General features: G+C 45.1%; 1 protein-coding gene across 2 annotated transcripts in view; it reads right to left on the bottom strand.

Moving 5' to 3' along the window:
- ISM1 (isthmin 1) overlaps positions 1–12,475 on the bottom strand; it is a 40,034-nt gene extending 27,559 nt beyond the window's left edge. Inside the window, exon 1 of one of the 2 annotated variants that reach the window (XM_082302663.1) lies at positions 12,317–12,475. In XM_082302663.1, coding sequence (XP_082158789.1) covers positions 12,317–12,448 — 132 coding nt within the window. In that variant the 5' untranslated portion in view covers positions 12,449–12,475. The remainder of the gene's footprint in view (positions 1–12,316) is intronic. The other variant, XM_082302664.1, reaches the window with a different exon arrangement.
- Positions 12,476–12,992: the final 517 nt, after the last annotated feature.

The raw sequence follows: 12,992 nt of genomic DNA, 5'->3' as shown, positions 1-12,992 counted from the left end.
TAAGAGGGGAGAAAGGATTTGCCCTGGAGCCAAGCATGGACTTTTTGTATTATGAATTCTATGCATGTATATATAATTTTTCTTAGAACAGTAAGGGAGGGGGCTATTTCCTAGAGCTGATTAAAGAAGCATGACTCGATTTTCAATTTCAAACGACTCGGGGGGCATTCCAATCGACTGCAGACAGGAAATGAATACCATACATACACTGAACAAGGCAGATGCTTTTGAATCTGACACTTACGTGAAATGAAAATATCTTCATTTCTGTCTCCCCTCCACCCCATGATCACTAGTTAGTTCTAGCTATTTTTAGGATAAATGGTTTTATTTTTCAAACTTGCTATAACATAGCACCAGAAGCCACCGAGACGCCACTGACAATAAAGTGTATGGGAGCAGGCAAAAAGCATCTTTAGATTAGTCCCAGCAGCCCAACACAGCAGCAAGGTACGAGAGGAAAGATAAGAAGCTCAGTTTTGTGTATCCTCACCTCCTCTGGTGAGGAACAGAGATGAAATCCGGGTGGATAAACCAGATCCAGGGAGGGACAACAGCTCTATACAGAGATCCCAAAGCAGATACAGCAGAGACACTGAAGGCTATGGCTCAGAACTCACTTCCAGCTACTTAACTCTGCTAAAGAGATAAATATATATATTTCCTCCTCATACAGCTGCTACAAGCCAACTGCAATAATTGTCATGGTAGTATTATGGGGTTTATAACCCAATATAACAATGTAATTGTGTCTCCTTTTATCAATGATAGCAGTGCGTATCAGGGAATTGGCATATGTGGCTCTTTTCCCCCACTTAGTCCATATATGTGCAAACACTTCTTGTATTTTATTGTAGGAATAGGATAAAGGAAGGAAAAAAATCAGAGAGGCAGTATTAATCTGGCCCTTCCTCTGATGTTATGCAAATAATGAGTTCATTTTATCTTGATGTTAAGACAGCCAAAGCTGTATTCCTAAGAACATGAAAAAATGATCCTCTTAGGAGACAGAAGAAGAAAGAGGGATGGGTAGGTGAGCTTTGATTTACATTATTCAAAATGCCATGAATGCCAGATCAAAGAAGAGCAGGAATCAAATTCACATCCACTGAAGGATTTCAGCAGCTTTTTCAGAGCTATTGATCTCTCAAGGGCAAACCCTTTTAAACACTAGGTGATGCCTCTAACTAGCCAGAACTCCCACCTTACACTGGCTGAGCCTCACATAGTTTGCTTTTATCAGCTGAGGAAAGCAGAAACAGCCAAGACAGCGCTGTGTCTGGGTTCGATGGACACACAGAGCTGAGCACAGAATAGCATGTGTGCATTTTCTGCACCAGATGTTGCCTCTCCAATGGCTGCCATGGTAGATGGTTACTAAAACCCAGGTTCCCCACTGACGAGCCATGTGTTTGGTGACCATGGAGCGCTTGGTCTGAGGACAGAGTGCTGTCACGCCGGTGAGAGCTCTGGGCAGGGCTTGTTTGCTCAGTGCTGACTTACTAATAAGTATAAAGTCACCTTGTATTTTGTGTGGGATGAAGGTGGAATAAGACATCTAAGGAGCTACTGCAGCTCAGCTGGCAAGCAGTGACTTGTTCATGAGTTTGAACTCACCAGTCTAATCTGAACACCTAGAAGGCACAGGATACAACCCTAAGTCAAGTGCTGAACTGTCAAATGCACCACGGATTGGCATCTTCCCCCCACCCCTTCCCTTCCTTGGGTCGGGTGTCTTTGGAGTCTGGTAGACAAGCTTCCAGGTGTTTTGCCTTGTCAGGAGACTTCAGGGTCATGTCTTAAGCAAGAGCCACTGGAATTGGGTGTAGTACAGCAATTTAATCTGACGCAGCCCCAGATGGTTTCCTAAGAGCTGCCTTTGGGCTTCTGATGTGGATCCCCTTGCAGCAGGCTCATTGCGGCTGCCATCATTGCATCCCTGGGAACACTCCTTTCATGCTGCCTTCCACATTTGCTATGCTACACACACAGCTACAACAGCACACTATGGATTATTTGCCTCTTTCCAAGGTCTGCTCACATTTTGAAGCCTATCTGCTCCCACCAGCACTCAGCACATCTTGGTACCTTAAACATTTTCAGGAAATGGATGACCCTTTCCCCCTGGCATATTTGGATTGAGAGCTGGTGCTGCTACTATTTCAATACATATCAAAATTTCCAGGGCTCTATCAGGCTACACAGCTCATTGGAAATCTTTGGCACTATTGTTCCAATGCGCCTGAAGACACAGGCAGTATGGCTGCCCTGGGTCGTGTTTGAGATGTATATTCACAAATGTTAGACATACACATATGAAGCCCCCTGTTCTTTCCCCATAAAAGCCTGGACTCTAAAGCACAAGGTGAGGAGTAGACACTCTATTGGCCAGCTGCAGTGAGCCGTTCATAAATAACACAATGATCAACTCCCATTATGGAAAATGATACTCCAGCAGCTCTGTCCTGACAAACATCTGCTTTCCTATTGTAGAAAGCGATAACAAGATAGGAAAAGTTAAATGCTGAACTAAAGAAACTGAATAAAGAAGAAATGGTAGGACTAATGATGGATGAATTGTAAACCACCTGCAAATGTTAAAGTTGCCATACTCTTCTGCAGAACATTATGTCTATACTGCAAACCTCCAGTAGGCAGGGACTGTGCTCTATAAAAATCATGATGAATGCAGGCTTATTTTTATATTATGGAGGTCCTAATCCTCCTCCTCCTCTGCCTTTGCTCTATTGTTACAACATCAAAGACCAACTGCTGGCCAAGATACAGTCAATATGAAAAGGGCGACCAGCAAATTTACTGCTTGACTTCATTCCCTTTAAATGGAATAGGCACCATGGCCCTTTTTCAAAGTCCAATCGCAGACATATATCTTTTTTATTGGACATCATGTACAATAAAGTGAAGCTGTAACTTGGAAAAAAAATAGAACACCTTAAAAAAATCCCATGAGGTGAACATTCCTTTATAAAAATATCACTGTGGTTACATGTTTTGAAAAACTCTGGGTACTTCACAGGGCAAAAGGCATGGACTGGCTAGGTTATAGTTTAGCTAAGATGCATACCCATGCCTAATATTGAGTTGATTTCAAAAAAACCCCAACCAACTAATAAAAAGCAATATATTTAAGACAGAATGCCAGTGTCATTCAAATAAACTGAAATGGCAGCATTCATGTCATGAGAATCGTTAACTGCTTTGTTATAGCCTGCTCTCTGCAGCAAGCCTTTATAGACTTCTTCAGTCCAGAGAATCTTAAAATCAGGAGCACAAAATGCCAATATATAGACTGCATCTTAAACAACTCCAGTCTGATTACTGAGGTAACTTCCAGAGGCACTTTCAGAAGAGAATTGTAAGCATAGACATGAAAGACGTGACAGTTTTTTGCTATCGTGTTGCTAAATAGAAGCTGAATAATTTCTGGCTATGAAATTAAGTAGTGAGTAAACAATTTACATGATGTAGGAGGTGAGTATAGAATCAGGGTGTTACAGAATCTGTGCTAGACAGCTATGGTTTTCATTTTTTTAACTCTTAATCCTTTTTGTTTCTTTGGGTAGCTTGTACAAACAGACATTACTAACTATCTGGTTACTAATGTTACATTGAGACCAACCCCATACTGATTTTGAAGTCCTGCACTGGTGCATATGGCAGATAAAACCAAGCAAATTTATGTTTTATCTGTAGTAAACTTTGGCAGCTGCTTCCAGTAGAGTAATTATGGTTTCTTCAGGCAAAAACTGCTGCTGCTGGGTTACTTCTAAGGCAATAAAGATACCAAAGCTGTGTAACTAATTTTTGAAGCACTAGCTTAAAAAAAAAATAGTTGTCTTATCACTAGATTCTCTTCCGTCTTATTTCTGTCATGATTTCTCTGCCATCAGCCACCTCCTCATCACAGCCTGCAACACAGCTCTTCCAACACAAAAGACCCCACCTCCTGCTCAGCATTCCTGGGCATTCCTCTACTAGAGGAAGTGTTTCAAATGAGTGCCCAACCTCAGTACCTGAGCACCCAACACAATGGGAATGCAAAGGCAAGTTGCCTGAAGGGAGCATTTGGGAAGCTAAACCTGTCCCATGGACAACATGGACTCAGTAACTGCTCCTTAGAAGGGGAGAAATCCTCTTTTCTTAGAGCAGCCCCAGTGGCAGAAACAGATGGGGCACTATTTGGTTTTTATAGACACGTACACAGAACTCTCTGGTTTTGTCATGAGAACCGATCTCCACAGCCCTGGCAAAGAGGAAATGTTAATCTTCTCAAGGAAGAATTACTGTGGAACAAACAGTCCTGGATTTTTCAGTGCAATGAAACATAACAGATGGAAATTAATTCATGCAACATGAAGAAAGCCACACACCAGGGCCCAGCTTGTCTATATGGGTGGACACGTGCTATGTGCTTATCAGTTCTGTAGAAAAACTGAGCTGTGAAAGATTTATATTCAAGAGGATCTTGGCTCTGCAGCTGACACAAATCATTGACTTGTCTTGCTTTGTGGAAGTCAGTGGAGCAAGGTCAATTTAAACACACTGAGAATGCAGGTCTAGCACAGAGGCATAAAAGCCAAGGGATGTTTGAACTCATACTGCCTTTCAATGTGCACTGACTCCACCGAGAGTGTGAGAGAAAGGTTTCATCTCTGATTTTCCCCTCTCATCTTCAGGAGCACCTCCATACATTAAAGGCTTAGAGGTGAACAACTCCAGGCCTGCTTTCATCTTGTTAGACTGCTAGAAGAGAAGGATAAAAAAGATATGACCCATGGCTATGAGTTCTCCAAGCACTTGAAAAACAAGGACTAAAGGATAAAGGAACTGCTTACCAGTACCGCCCACACCAGCTCCTCTAACCAAGCATTGCAGTGCCACAGAAGTGACCACTGTGGCGAGCCATCCCTTATTACAATAATAAGTTACATTTTACTTTGTTTTCTTTCTTTTTCTGGTATTTCAAATCAAAAGTACATGGAAATACCAACACTGGAAATATTCTGCTCTTGGTGATGTACCAATGAGCTCACTACGCTGTTTCTTGGAAATGTTATTCATCTCTATGCTTTGGACTATGAATTTAGCCTGGCATTTACTGTCTTTTAAAACTTGTAAAATAGGCACAATGGTCTTAAAGCGCAACAGTAACCACTGCATCATTGAGTGCTTCCTTCTGCCTTTTACTAAAGCACTTTGTATTTTTCACTTTAAAGTTACACTTCATTATTCATTTGTGACAGTGCCTCCATTCAGGCTGGAGACCCATTGCGCTGCACATCGCTCACAAGCTACACCACAATACTGGAACCGCAACATCCATAAGCTTGGGTTGAGATCTGAAAAGTAAAATAAGGAAAAATAAAGGATACCACTGAAAAATAATACTTTTAAGAAGTCTTCTTTCTGAAAACTGAACATTATTCATTCAATTCAAAGGGTTTTTATGCAGTGCAGTCTTGAAGCAGACAGCAAGGTAAGAGTCGTAACAAAAAGGCCAAATAAGCACTACCCAACACCGTGAAGAGAACAAATGAGGCACAACTGGGTACTACCACATCTGTTTGCAAGGAAGACTGGCAAAGCACACAGAAGAGCATAAAGCAACCAACTCTGACAGGTAAACCTGCAAAAGCTGCTAAATCAGGATGTAAGCACAAAGCAAAACTACATTGCTTCAATTTTTTAGGTTTATGCTTGTGTAAGGAAACATCTCAATTGTCTGTCTATATACTTGAAATATGAGTGTATTTCAAGATTTTAAAGTGACACAGAAGAATGTAAGCGTAAGAAAAGTACGGCAAAATTATTTCCTAGCACTACTTGTACTATGTGCACTTTTACATAATAAAGGAAAACAAAGGAGAAATTCTTAAGCATGAATGTTCACAAATCTGTGCATCTGAAAAAACCTAGAGATTTTCAAACTGATTTTTTCTTCCCATTGGAATACATACCGATGACTGGGTTTTCAGAAGCCATCTCTTCACATATGACTTCAGAAAGCTTTTCAAACATACATATTACATTGGAAGGCCAAGCCTGCATTGTCTGCATCATTATCAATACTACTGCCTTCTGCATTTCACTTTCTATGAAGTTTTCAGATGCTGTGACATAACACAGCCGGTGTTTCCACCTTATCCACAATTCTTCCATTGTTTGACGGTGTTTTCCACCATTTTGGAACAATTCAGCATTGATTACTGATACAGAGATGCAGTAGATATGAGACAAAAGAACAATGCTGAATTCAAACCACTGTTCCCAATTTACATTCAACATAACCTGGATTGGTTAAACAGATGTCTGCTCAGCAAAGGAATTCTGCAGGAGAGCAAGGTGTCAAACAGCTCAGTATGCTGAACCTTTAAGTACTGGGGCTCAGCTACCTACCTGCAGGTCCTAACAGTACACACTGACCAGCACCACACAGTGATGAAATTGTTGAGGCCACCAGAAGAGCTGTGGCTCTAGGCTTCCTGTTTTTGTGGACAGCTGGCATTAGGAAAGGACAGAACAGGGAAATGTTACTGAACCTAAGGGCTGGCAACTGAAGCAGGAGAAGTGAAGGAGAGTTTTGCTTAAGAGCAAGGGGTCAGGAGCAGTGTGGTTGTATCACTGTTGTAGCTGCCATGACCAACTGACCTCTACTCTCACCAAGGGCAATCACTACAGCTCTAGACTTTCCCAGGAGCCAGTCTCAAACCCACCACTCCTTGCATTGCCATGAGTCATCCATCTGGCTGGAGGGCTCAAGCCCCTGGTAGCAGGTTTGCCTTTAACCCTTCCGCTCTCACACACAGCCCTAGAGCACAGGTAAGGATCAACTGAGAGAAGAGAAAGGCAAAACAAGGAGTGTAACTGGACCTCTCCCTGTAGTAGCCACTGCGTTTTGTGTTTGGCTCCAGGACCATGGGAATGGACATGAAGACACTGTGATGGCCCAGAATGAATTTAGAACAACACACACTCTGCTTTTTTCTTACAACAAGCTCAATACTATAAAAAGCTGGAAAACAATCCTAAATCTTGCTCAAAACAGAACTAAATAACTCAAAGAGACTATTCAGTATGAAGCACTAGGAAAAAACTGCTCTGATCTATAGTTCCAGAGACAAAATAGAGAGGCACCTTGTGATTTAATGCCAGGTATTTATCAGCGATGATCCAGGATAAGCAGTACAGTAACTGTTAGCTGCTGAGCTGAAGAGATGTTTAGCAAAGTATGCCTCATCCAAACATCTTGGTAAAATTTAATTCAGGAAGTTACATTCATACCTGCCTAACATTGCTCCTTGCAGCCACAACTAAATAAAATATTCTTCAATACTGGTTCTGAATTATTGCAGTAGTCTAAGATACCAAAATTTCCACCAAGGACCTGAGTTTGCTAGGAAATTAATCAAAGTGATAGGTATGAAGAGAAATGTAATTAACACTTTCTGGAGATTTCTGGGAGCTGGGTTTGAAATGTGAAAGAATCTCTCCTGGGAGCAATGGATGCCAGAAAATGGTCCTCTGCTCAGTGCAGCAGTCTCAGTCCTTCACCCTTGTTTCCCATTTTATCCTTTGCTTCCATGCATGCAGCAGCAGTACACGTAAAGCTAATCACCCTTCCTTCCCCCTGGATCCTGGAACAAGCCACAGCCCACTAGCAAAACCACTAAAGAGCACACATAATTCCCTCCCTTGGGAGATGAGAGAATGAACTGCACATGGACTAAGCCATTGCTAAATCTTAGTGCATAACTGGAGGAACATATGCCGAAGAGTGAACTTCAGTTAAGAACCTACACAGAAAAGCCTGCTGAGAACAGGCAGGTTTCACTGTCACTGCCAAAAAGCACGAAACAGTGTCCTCTGCGATGAGGAACCACCTCCCCAAGAGAGACTTTGGGCTGCAGAGAATCAGCAACTCACAAGCCCAACTCACAAGCCACCTGCTCTGAAAGCTATTCATGTAATGTATAAACTTCTCTTGAGGCAGAGAAGGACTTAGTGTTCATAGTAAATACACGACGTACATCCACTTACTGGCACCTTATCCAGGCTAAGGGCAGTCAGGAAAACAAGAAGGAAGAGCGTGGAATCAACAGGTTTTCAAAGATGACTTAGACAATCGGTTCCTATTAGAGCAAACCAAACTTAAAGCTCCAGAGCTCAAATAAGCTTTAAAAAAGGCCAGTCTAAAACACTCCCAAAGTAAACAGCTTGAGTCCTACTTAACTGAGGAAGCCAGAAAGCTGAAATATGCCACCATATGCGACTGGAGATAATTTTGCAAATTGCCTGAATGCTGTACAAGGGTCAGCAAGAGCGCACAAGCCCTGAAAAGGCTGAAATGCATGCCAGCAAAGGTAGCAGACAGTGAACCATTGCTAAACTTCTCATGCCATTGAGCTGGGGATCTTGGAAGCAAATCACGAGCTCAGCCCTGTAAAGGGCTCCTCACACAGCTTGGAGAGCGACTCTTGTGCAACCACTTATAAGCAGCAGAATGTGTTTCTTCTGGTAGGGCTCAGAGAGCGTTTCCGACACGCTGTAATTGCTTGCACGCTTATTGAAGAGGGGGGCAAGGGCAGGAGCAGGGTGATTAGAAGGAAAAAAAATCTGTTTACAGCATTGTTCTGCTTTTCAAATTATGTTTTCTTATGCAGCTCCAGTTTTAAGCACAACTACCGAGTTTCAGGCTAATGTAATACTGCTGCAAGTACTGCAGTGGAGAATCTGAGTTCATGTGCTATGGCATATATTGTTGGTGGCTCCGTTACTGCATTTTACAAGGTCATTTTTCTTGGTGTGGGAACACTGTTTTTCTTGGTGTGCAAGGCCTGCTATGGAAAAATTAGAAGTGACGGGGATAAACTTTGCGATGAAATATTTTCTCTCAGAATGAAAGCACAGATTTTAGAGCATCGTAAAGTATTAAAAATGTCTTCCAAAATTTATGTTCAAGCCTTCCCTTCCTTTTAAAACTATGTAAAAAGATAAAAACATACCCAAGATGCTTTTTTCCATCTCTTAATATGGCTTCATTTGCCCTTCTTCAGAAAAGAAAGTTTGTACTTGTTTATTTCATAAAGATGCTGCACAACAGCTTCTGGATGCTAATTAAATTAGACCTAGTAGAATTCTCACCAGACAAAATCTCCCCCCTCCCCAATTTTCCTTTTTCTTTTTCCCCGTTGGAAGAGATGGAAGGAGGGGAATGAAATCTGATTGAGAAACACAAGGTTGATTCCCTCTCATAACTCAAGACTCTGAGCTATTTTACAACTCCAGTGTGGATTTCCCATTTTGTGTTAGTTTGCCCTGCCACGACCCAGTTCTAACAGCAGCATGAAACCGCAGCCACGCGGAGGTCCAGCAACCATTGCTGCAGCAGTGAACGAAGGGAGCCTGGGCTTGTGTCTCACCCATCCCAAAGAGCACCACAGGCGTACAACAGGATTTTCTTCTCACTGCTGCTCCCTTACAGCCAGTCACAGCGGCACAAGACAATCGCAGACATCTGGAATCTCTGGAGGCACACACAGCTTGGGGAAGGGCACCAAAGGGGAAAAACAAAAGGGAGGAAAAAATAACTTGTTTAATTTTAGGATGGAAGGGGTTTTTTTCTATATTTCTTTCATCTCTCAGTCTAATAAATTGCAGGGGTTAACCCAACTGAAATACCAAAAGAAATCAAAACCTGTCTTACAAAATCCTTCCTTCATTTGATGGACCAAGGGATGGGAGAAAGAGAAGCTCTTCCTCCCTTAATGAATCAGACTTCAAATGCTTACAAATGTTTTAGACTATTTAAATCTCCAACAATATTTTAAGATTACTAAGGATTCTTCCTGAATCCGTTTTATGTAAAAAGGACCCAATTCTGACCACCTCACTTGTGCAGAGTGCGTAAGTCCTAACATCATATTCCACGTTTGATAATCAAAAGCCAGGGGCTTTTGATACAAATTTGCCATGTCAAAAGACATCTATAAAGAGTTGCTGCAAAGATTACTCTTTCCTGGATTTGCCACACTTCTTCAAACGAAATTTCATCAAATGCAACACTGACGTACTCCTCACAATCATTCCTCTCCACAGACCTACCAAGACAGAAAAACCCTGAGAGATTTCTAAGTCTGAAGTTGTGCAGTTTTGTTTCCCACTCTGATTCTCTCCCTCGGAGTGCAGTGCACCAGGATTTTGCATTTCACTTCAGCACAAGCCACGATACAGCCTAAAACCTGTCAAAATCAGAAGATCCCAGTGCAAACTTCCCATTGAGATCTTACGTTGTGATGCTCTGAATGGAAGTATCTGCCTGCTTAAGTGCAACTTTCTAAAGCAATAGAATCCAGCTAGCAATAGAATCCCTGGAAGTTATAAAAACAAAAAAAAAATTGATAGACTTCCATCTGTTTAACCAATTGCTCTAATCAATATCCTTTCCCCCCATAATGTTTTGTACAGACACAGTCTCTCAAATACATAACTGCAGAATCAATTCAGTCGGGAAGTATATAAAAATTTCAATTCTACAAATGGCAAAACATGAAAATATGAACTGCTAAAGCTATCACAGTGCTTAAAGGCACAGAGTTTATTAAGGTAATCTGTAAAAAATCACTGGACAGAAAAAAGTTCTTGAAGTCAACAAGCTACAGATTTTCATGAGACAGCCAACTACAATGATAGTAATCCAGGATAATTATCTGAAGATGATTTTCCTCTTGTTTCACCCTAACCTTACAATAGTGCTCTAAAAGGAGCTCCTCAGGGAAATGGCATCACCCAGAGTTCCCACTTGCCCAGATGTTTCTCTCATTATGTTACAAGCCTGTCAAGAAAAGCCAAATTCAGGTTTATTCTAATGATAGCAAACACCTCATAAAAAACCTCTCCAAATTTACTTTTCCAAGGAACATCATTTTAAAAGGCATTTCCAGTGCCCATGAGGAAAGAAAGCATAATTTATAAAACATTATTACCAGAAATATTGCCGATATTAAAAAAAACCCATCCTGGAATGTCAAGCCGGTGATAAAACTGCAGCTCAGAACAGAGACAGCACGGTGGGGCCTTACCAAAGTGCATGGCTCAGCACTCCCAAGCAGGACTCCCACCAAGTTCAGCAGGAGGTTTTCTGAGTTAGGGGGACCTGACTGCAGGCTGTGACTGGGATGTTGAGCCTGCAGCTCTGGGTTCCCTCCTGTAGCCAGTGGGTTCGTTTGGTAGACCACCAGCTGGGGATCCCACGCATACAATGATCAGTACAGCCTGCACTCTCCTTAGTTCTCCTTGTGCTTTTATACTCTGCTGGTGCTATGAGTCTTATCCAGACGAGGGAGGGTTTACATAAATTTATGGTGACAATAATTAGATATTTTTCTGTCAGTTCATCGTGGGACTTGGCAGATGATTTTTCTTTTACCGCTTGGATACAGGAGAAAAGAGTTGGTCAGGGCACATGCAACTGACCAGAGATTTACAAACTTTGTCTGGGGATGTTGGTGATTCTGCAGCTTTGATCGCTGTCTCCAACCATTATAAATGAACGGCAACATGTGATACTGAATAAAAAGAATCACCTGCAAAAACACTGAAACAGAACAAAAAAGTCCTTTACCTCTGTAGGACATAAAACACAGTTTGGTTTCATGGGAGAAGTCTTTCAAAAGACTGGAAAAGGCTGGCTGGGTCACAAGCGCTGTCCTTCGCATCACAAGCACTTATCACCCTAAGTTTCTTGCCTATTTCAGGGCTGTCAGCCTGTCTCTTGACGCTTTCCAAGGAAAGCCATACATTTTGTTCCAGTATTTCCCGAGACCATACACCTATCTGTTTCCCTCTCACTGTGGGGACTGCTGTGCCCTTACGAAGGGGCGTCTTGGGTGGGACATGCTGTGCCTGACACCGCTGCTTCCATCCCTCGCCTGCCCCACAGACTTCTCAGGTGCGCCGGCCGTCGCCCGCTGCGGGAACACGCGTGGGAGCCGCCCCGACGCCTCCCGCACAGCATCGAACCGCGGCGCCGGAGCAGCTCTGCCTTTGCCACCGCTGCCCCCGACAGCGTAAAGCCAAGGGGAGCAGGGGACACCCCGTGCGCGCCCGGGGAGAGCCCTCGGGCGGGGGAACCCTCGGGGTCGGGACAGGCGCGGGAGGCGTGAGAAGGAGGAGAAGGCGGTCGGGGCAGGTGCACGGCGCTGGCTCCCGATAGCCCGGCCAGCCCCGCGCTGCCCGGCCGCCCCCGACGGCCCCGGGGGACGCGGGAGGGTGGTGGGGGAGGCGGGGCGGCACTCACCTGCCGCTGGCTGTGGTTGCCGGCGCCCGTGGGGGCGTGGGGCTCCCCGCCGCCGCCGCGCAGCACGGTGATGTGCAGGGTGAGCAGGAGCAGCCCCAGCAGCAGCAGCAGCTCGGCCGCCAGCCGCACCATCCTCTTGAGCCGAGCGGCTTTAGGGCCCCGCGGCGGCGGCCGCGGAGGAGGCGGAGGAGGAGGAGGAGCCGCGGCGGCCGCCGCCGCCGCCGCAGCCGGGGCCGCCGCCGGGGCGACCCCGGCCCCGGCCCCAGGAGCCGCAGGACGGGCGGCGGGGACCGCGCCGCTCTCGGCGTCGGCGGGGCGGGCGGCGGGCGCGGGGCAGCGGCGGCAGCAGCAGCAGCAGCAGCGGGGGCCGCCACACCACGGCGGAGCCACGTCGGGGCGGGATGCCGCGGCGGCGGCCAGAGTCCCAGCGCTGCCCGGCGGCGGGTGGCAGGTACCCGCGGCCGGCGGCGTCTCTGCGGGCAGCCCTGCAAGCCAGAGGCACCGCGGGCCGTCGGAGGGAGGGAGCGGGCGGCCGAACCCCCACCGGCTCGGGGAGCCGCGGCCGGCGGAGAGCAGCGGGGCTCGGCGGCCGGCGGGGAGACGCTGCGAGGACGGGGGGAGCCGGGAGCGTGTGTGCGAGGGAGAGGGAGGAGGGAGGCAGAGCGAGGCGGGGGGG

Source organism: Coloeus monedula (genome assembly GCF_965178545.1).
Source record: "Coloeus monedula genome assembly, chromosome: 2".
NCBI lineage: Eukaryota > Metazoa > Chordata > Aves > Passeriformes > Corvidae > Coloeus > Coloeus monedula.
Note: the sequence above shows the minus strand (reverse complement) of the source record. Positions and strands in the feature narration are given on the sequence as shown.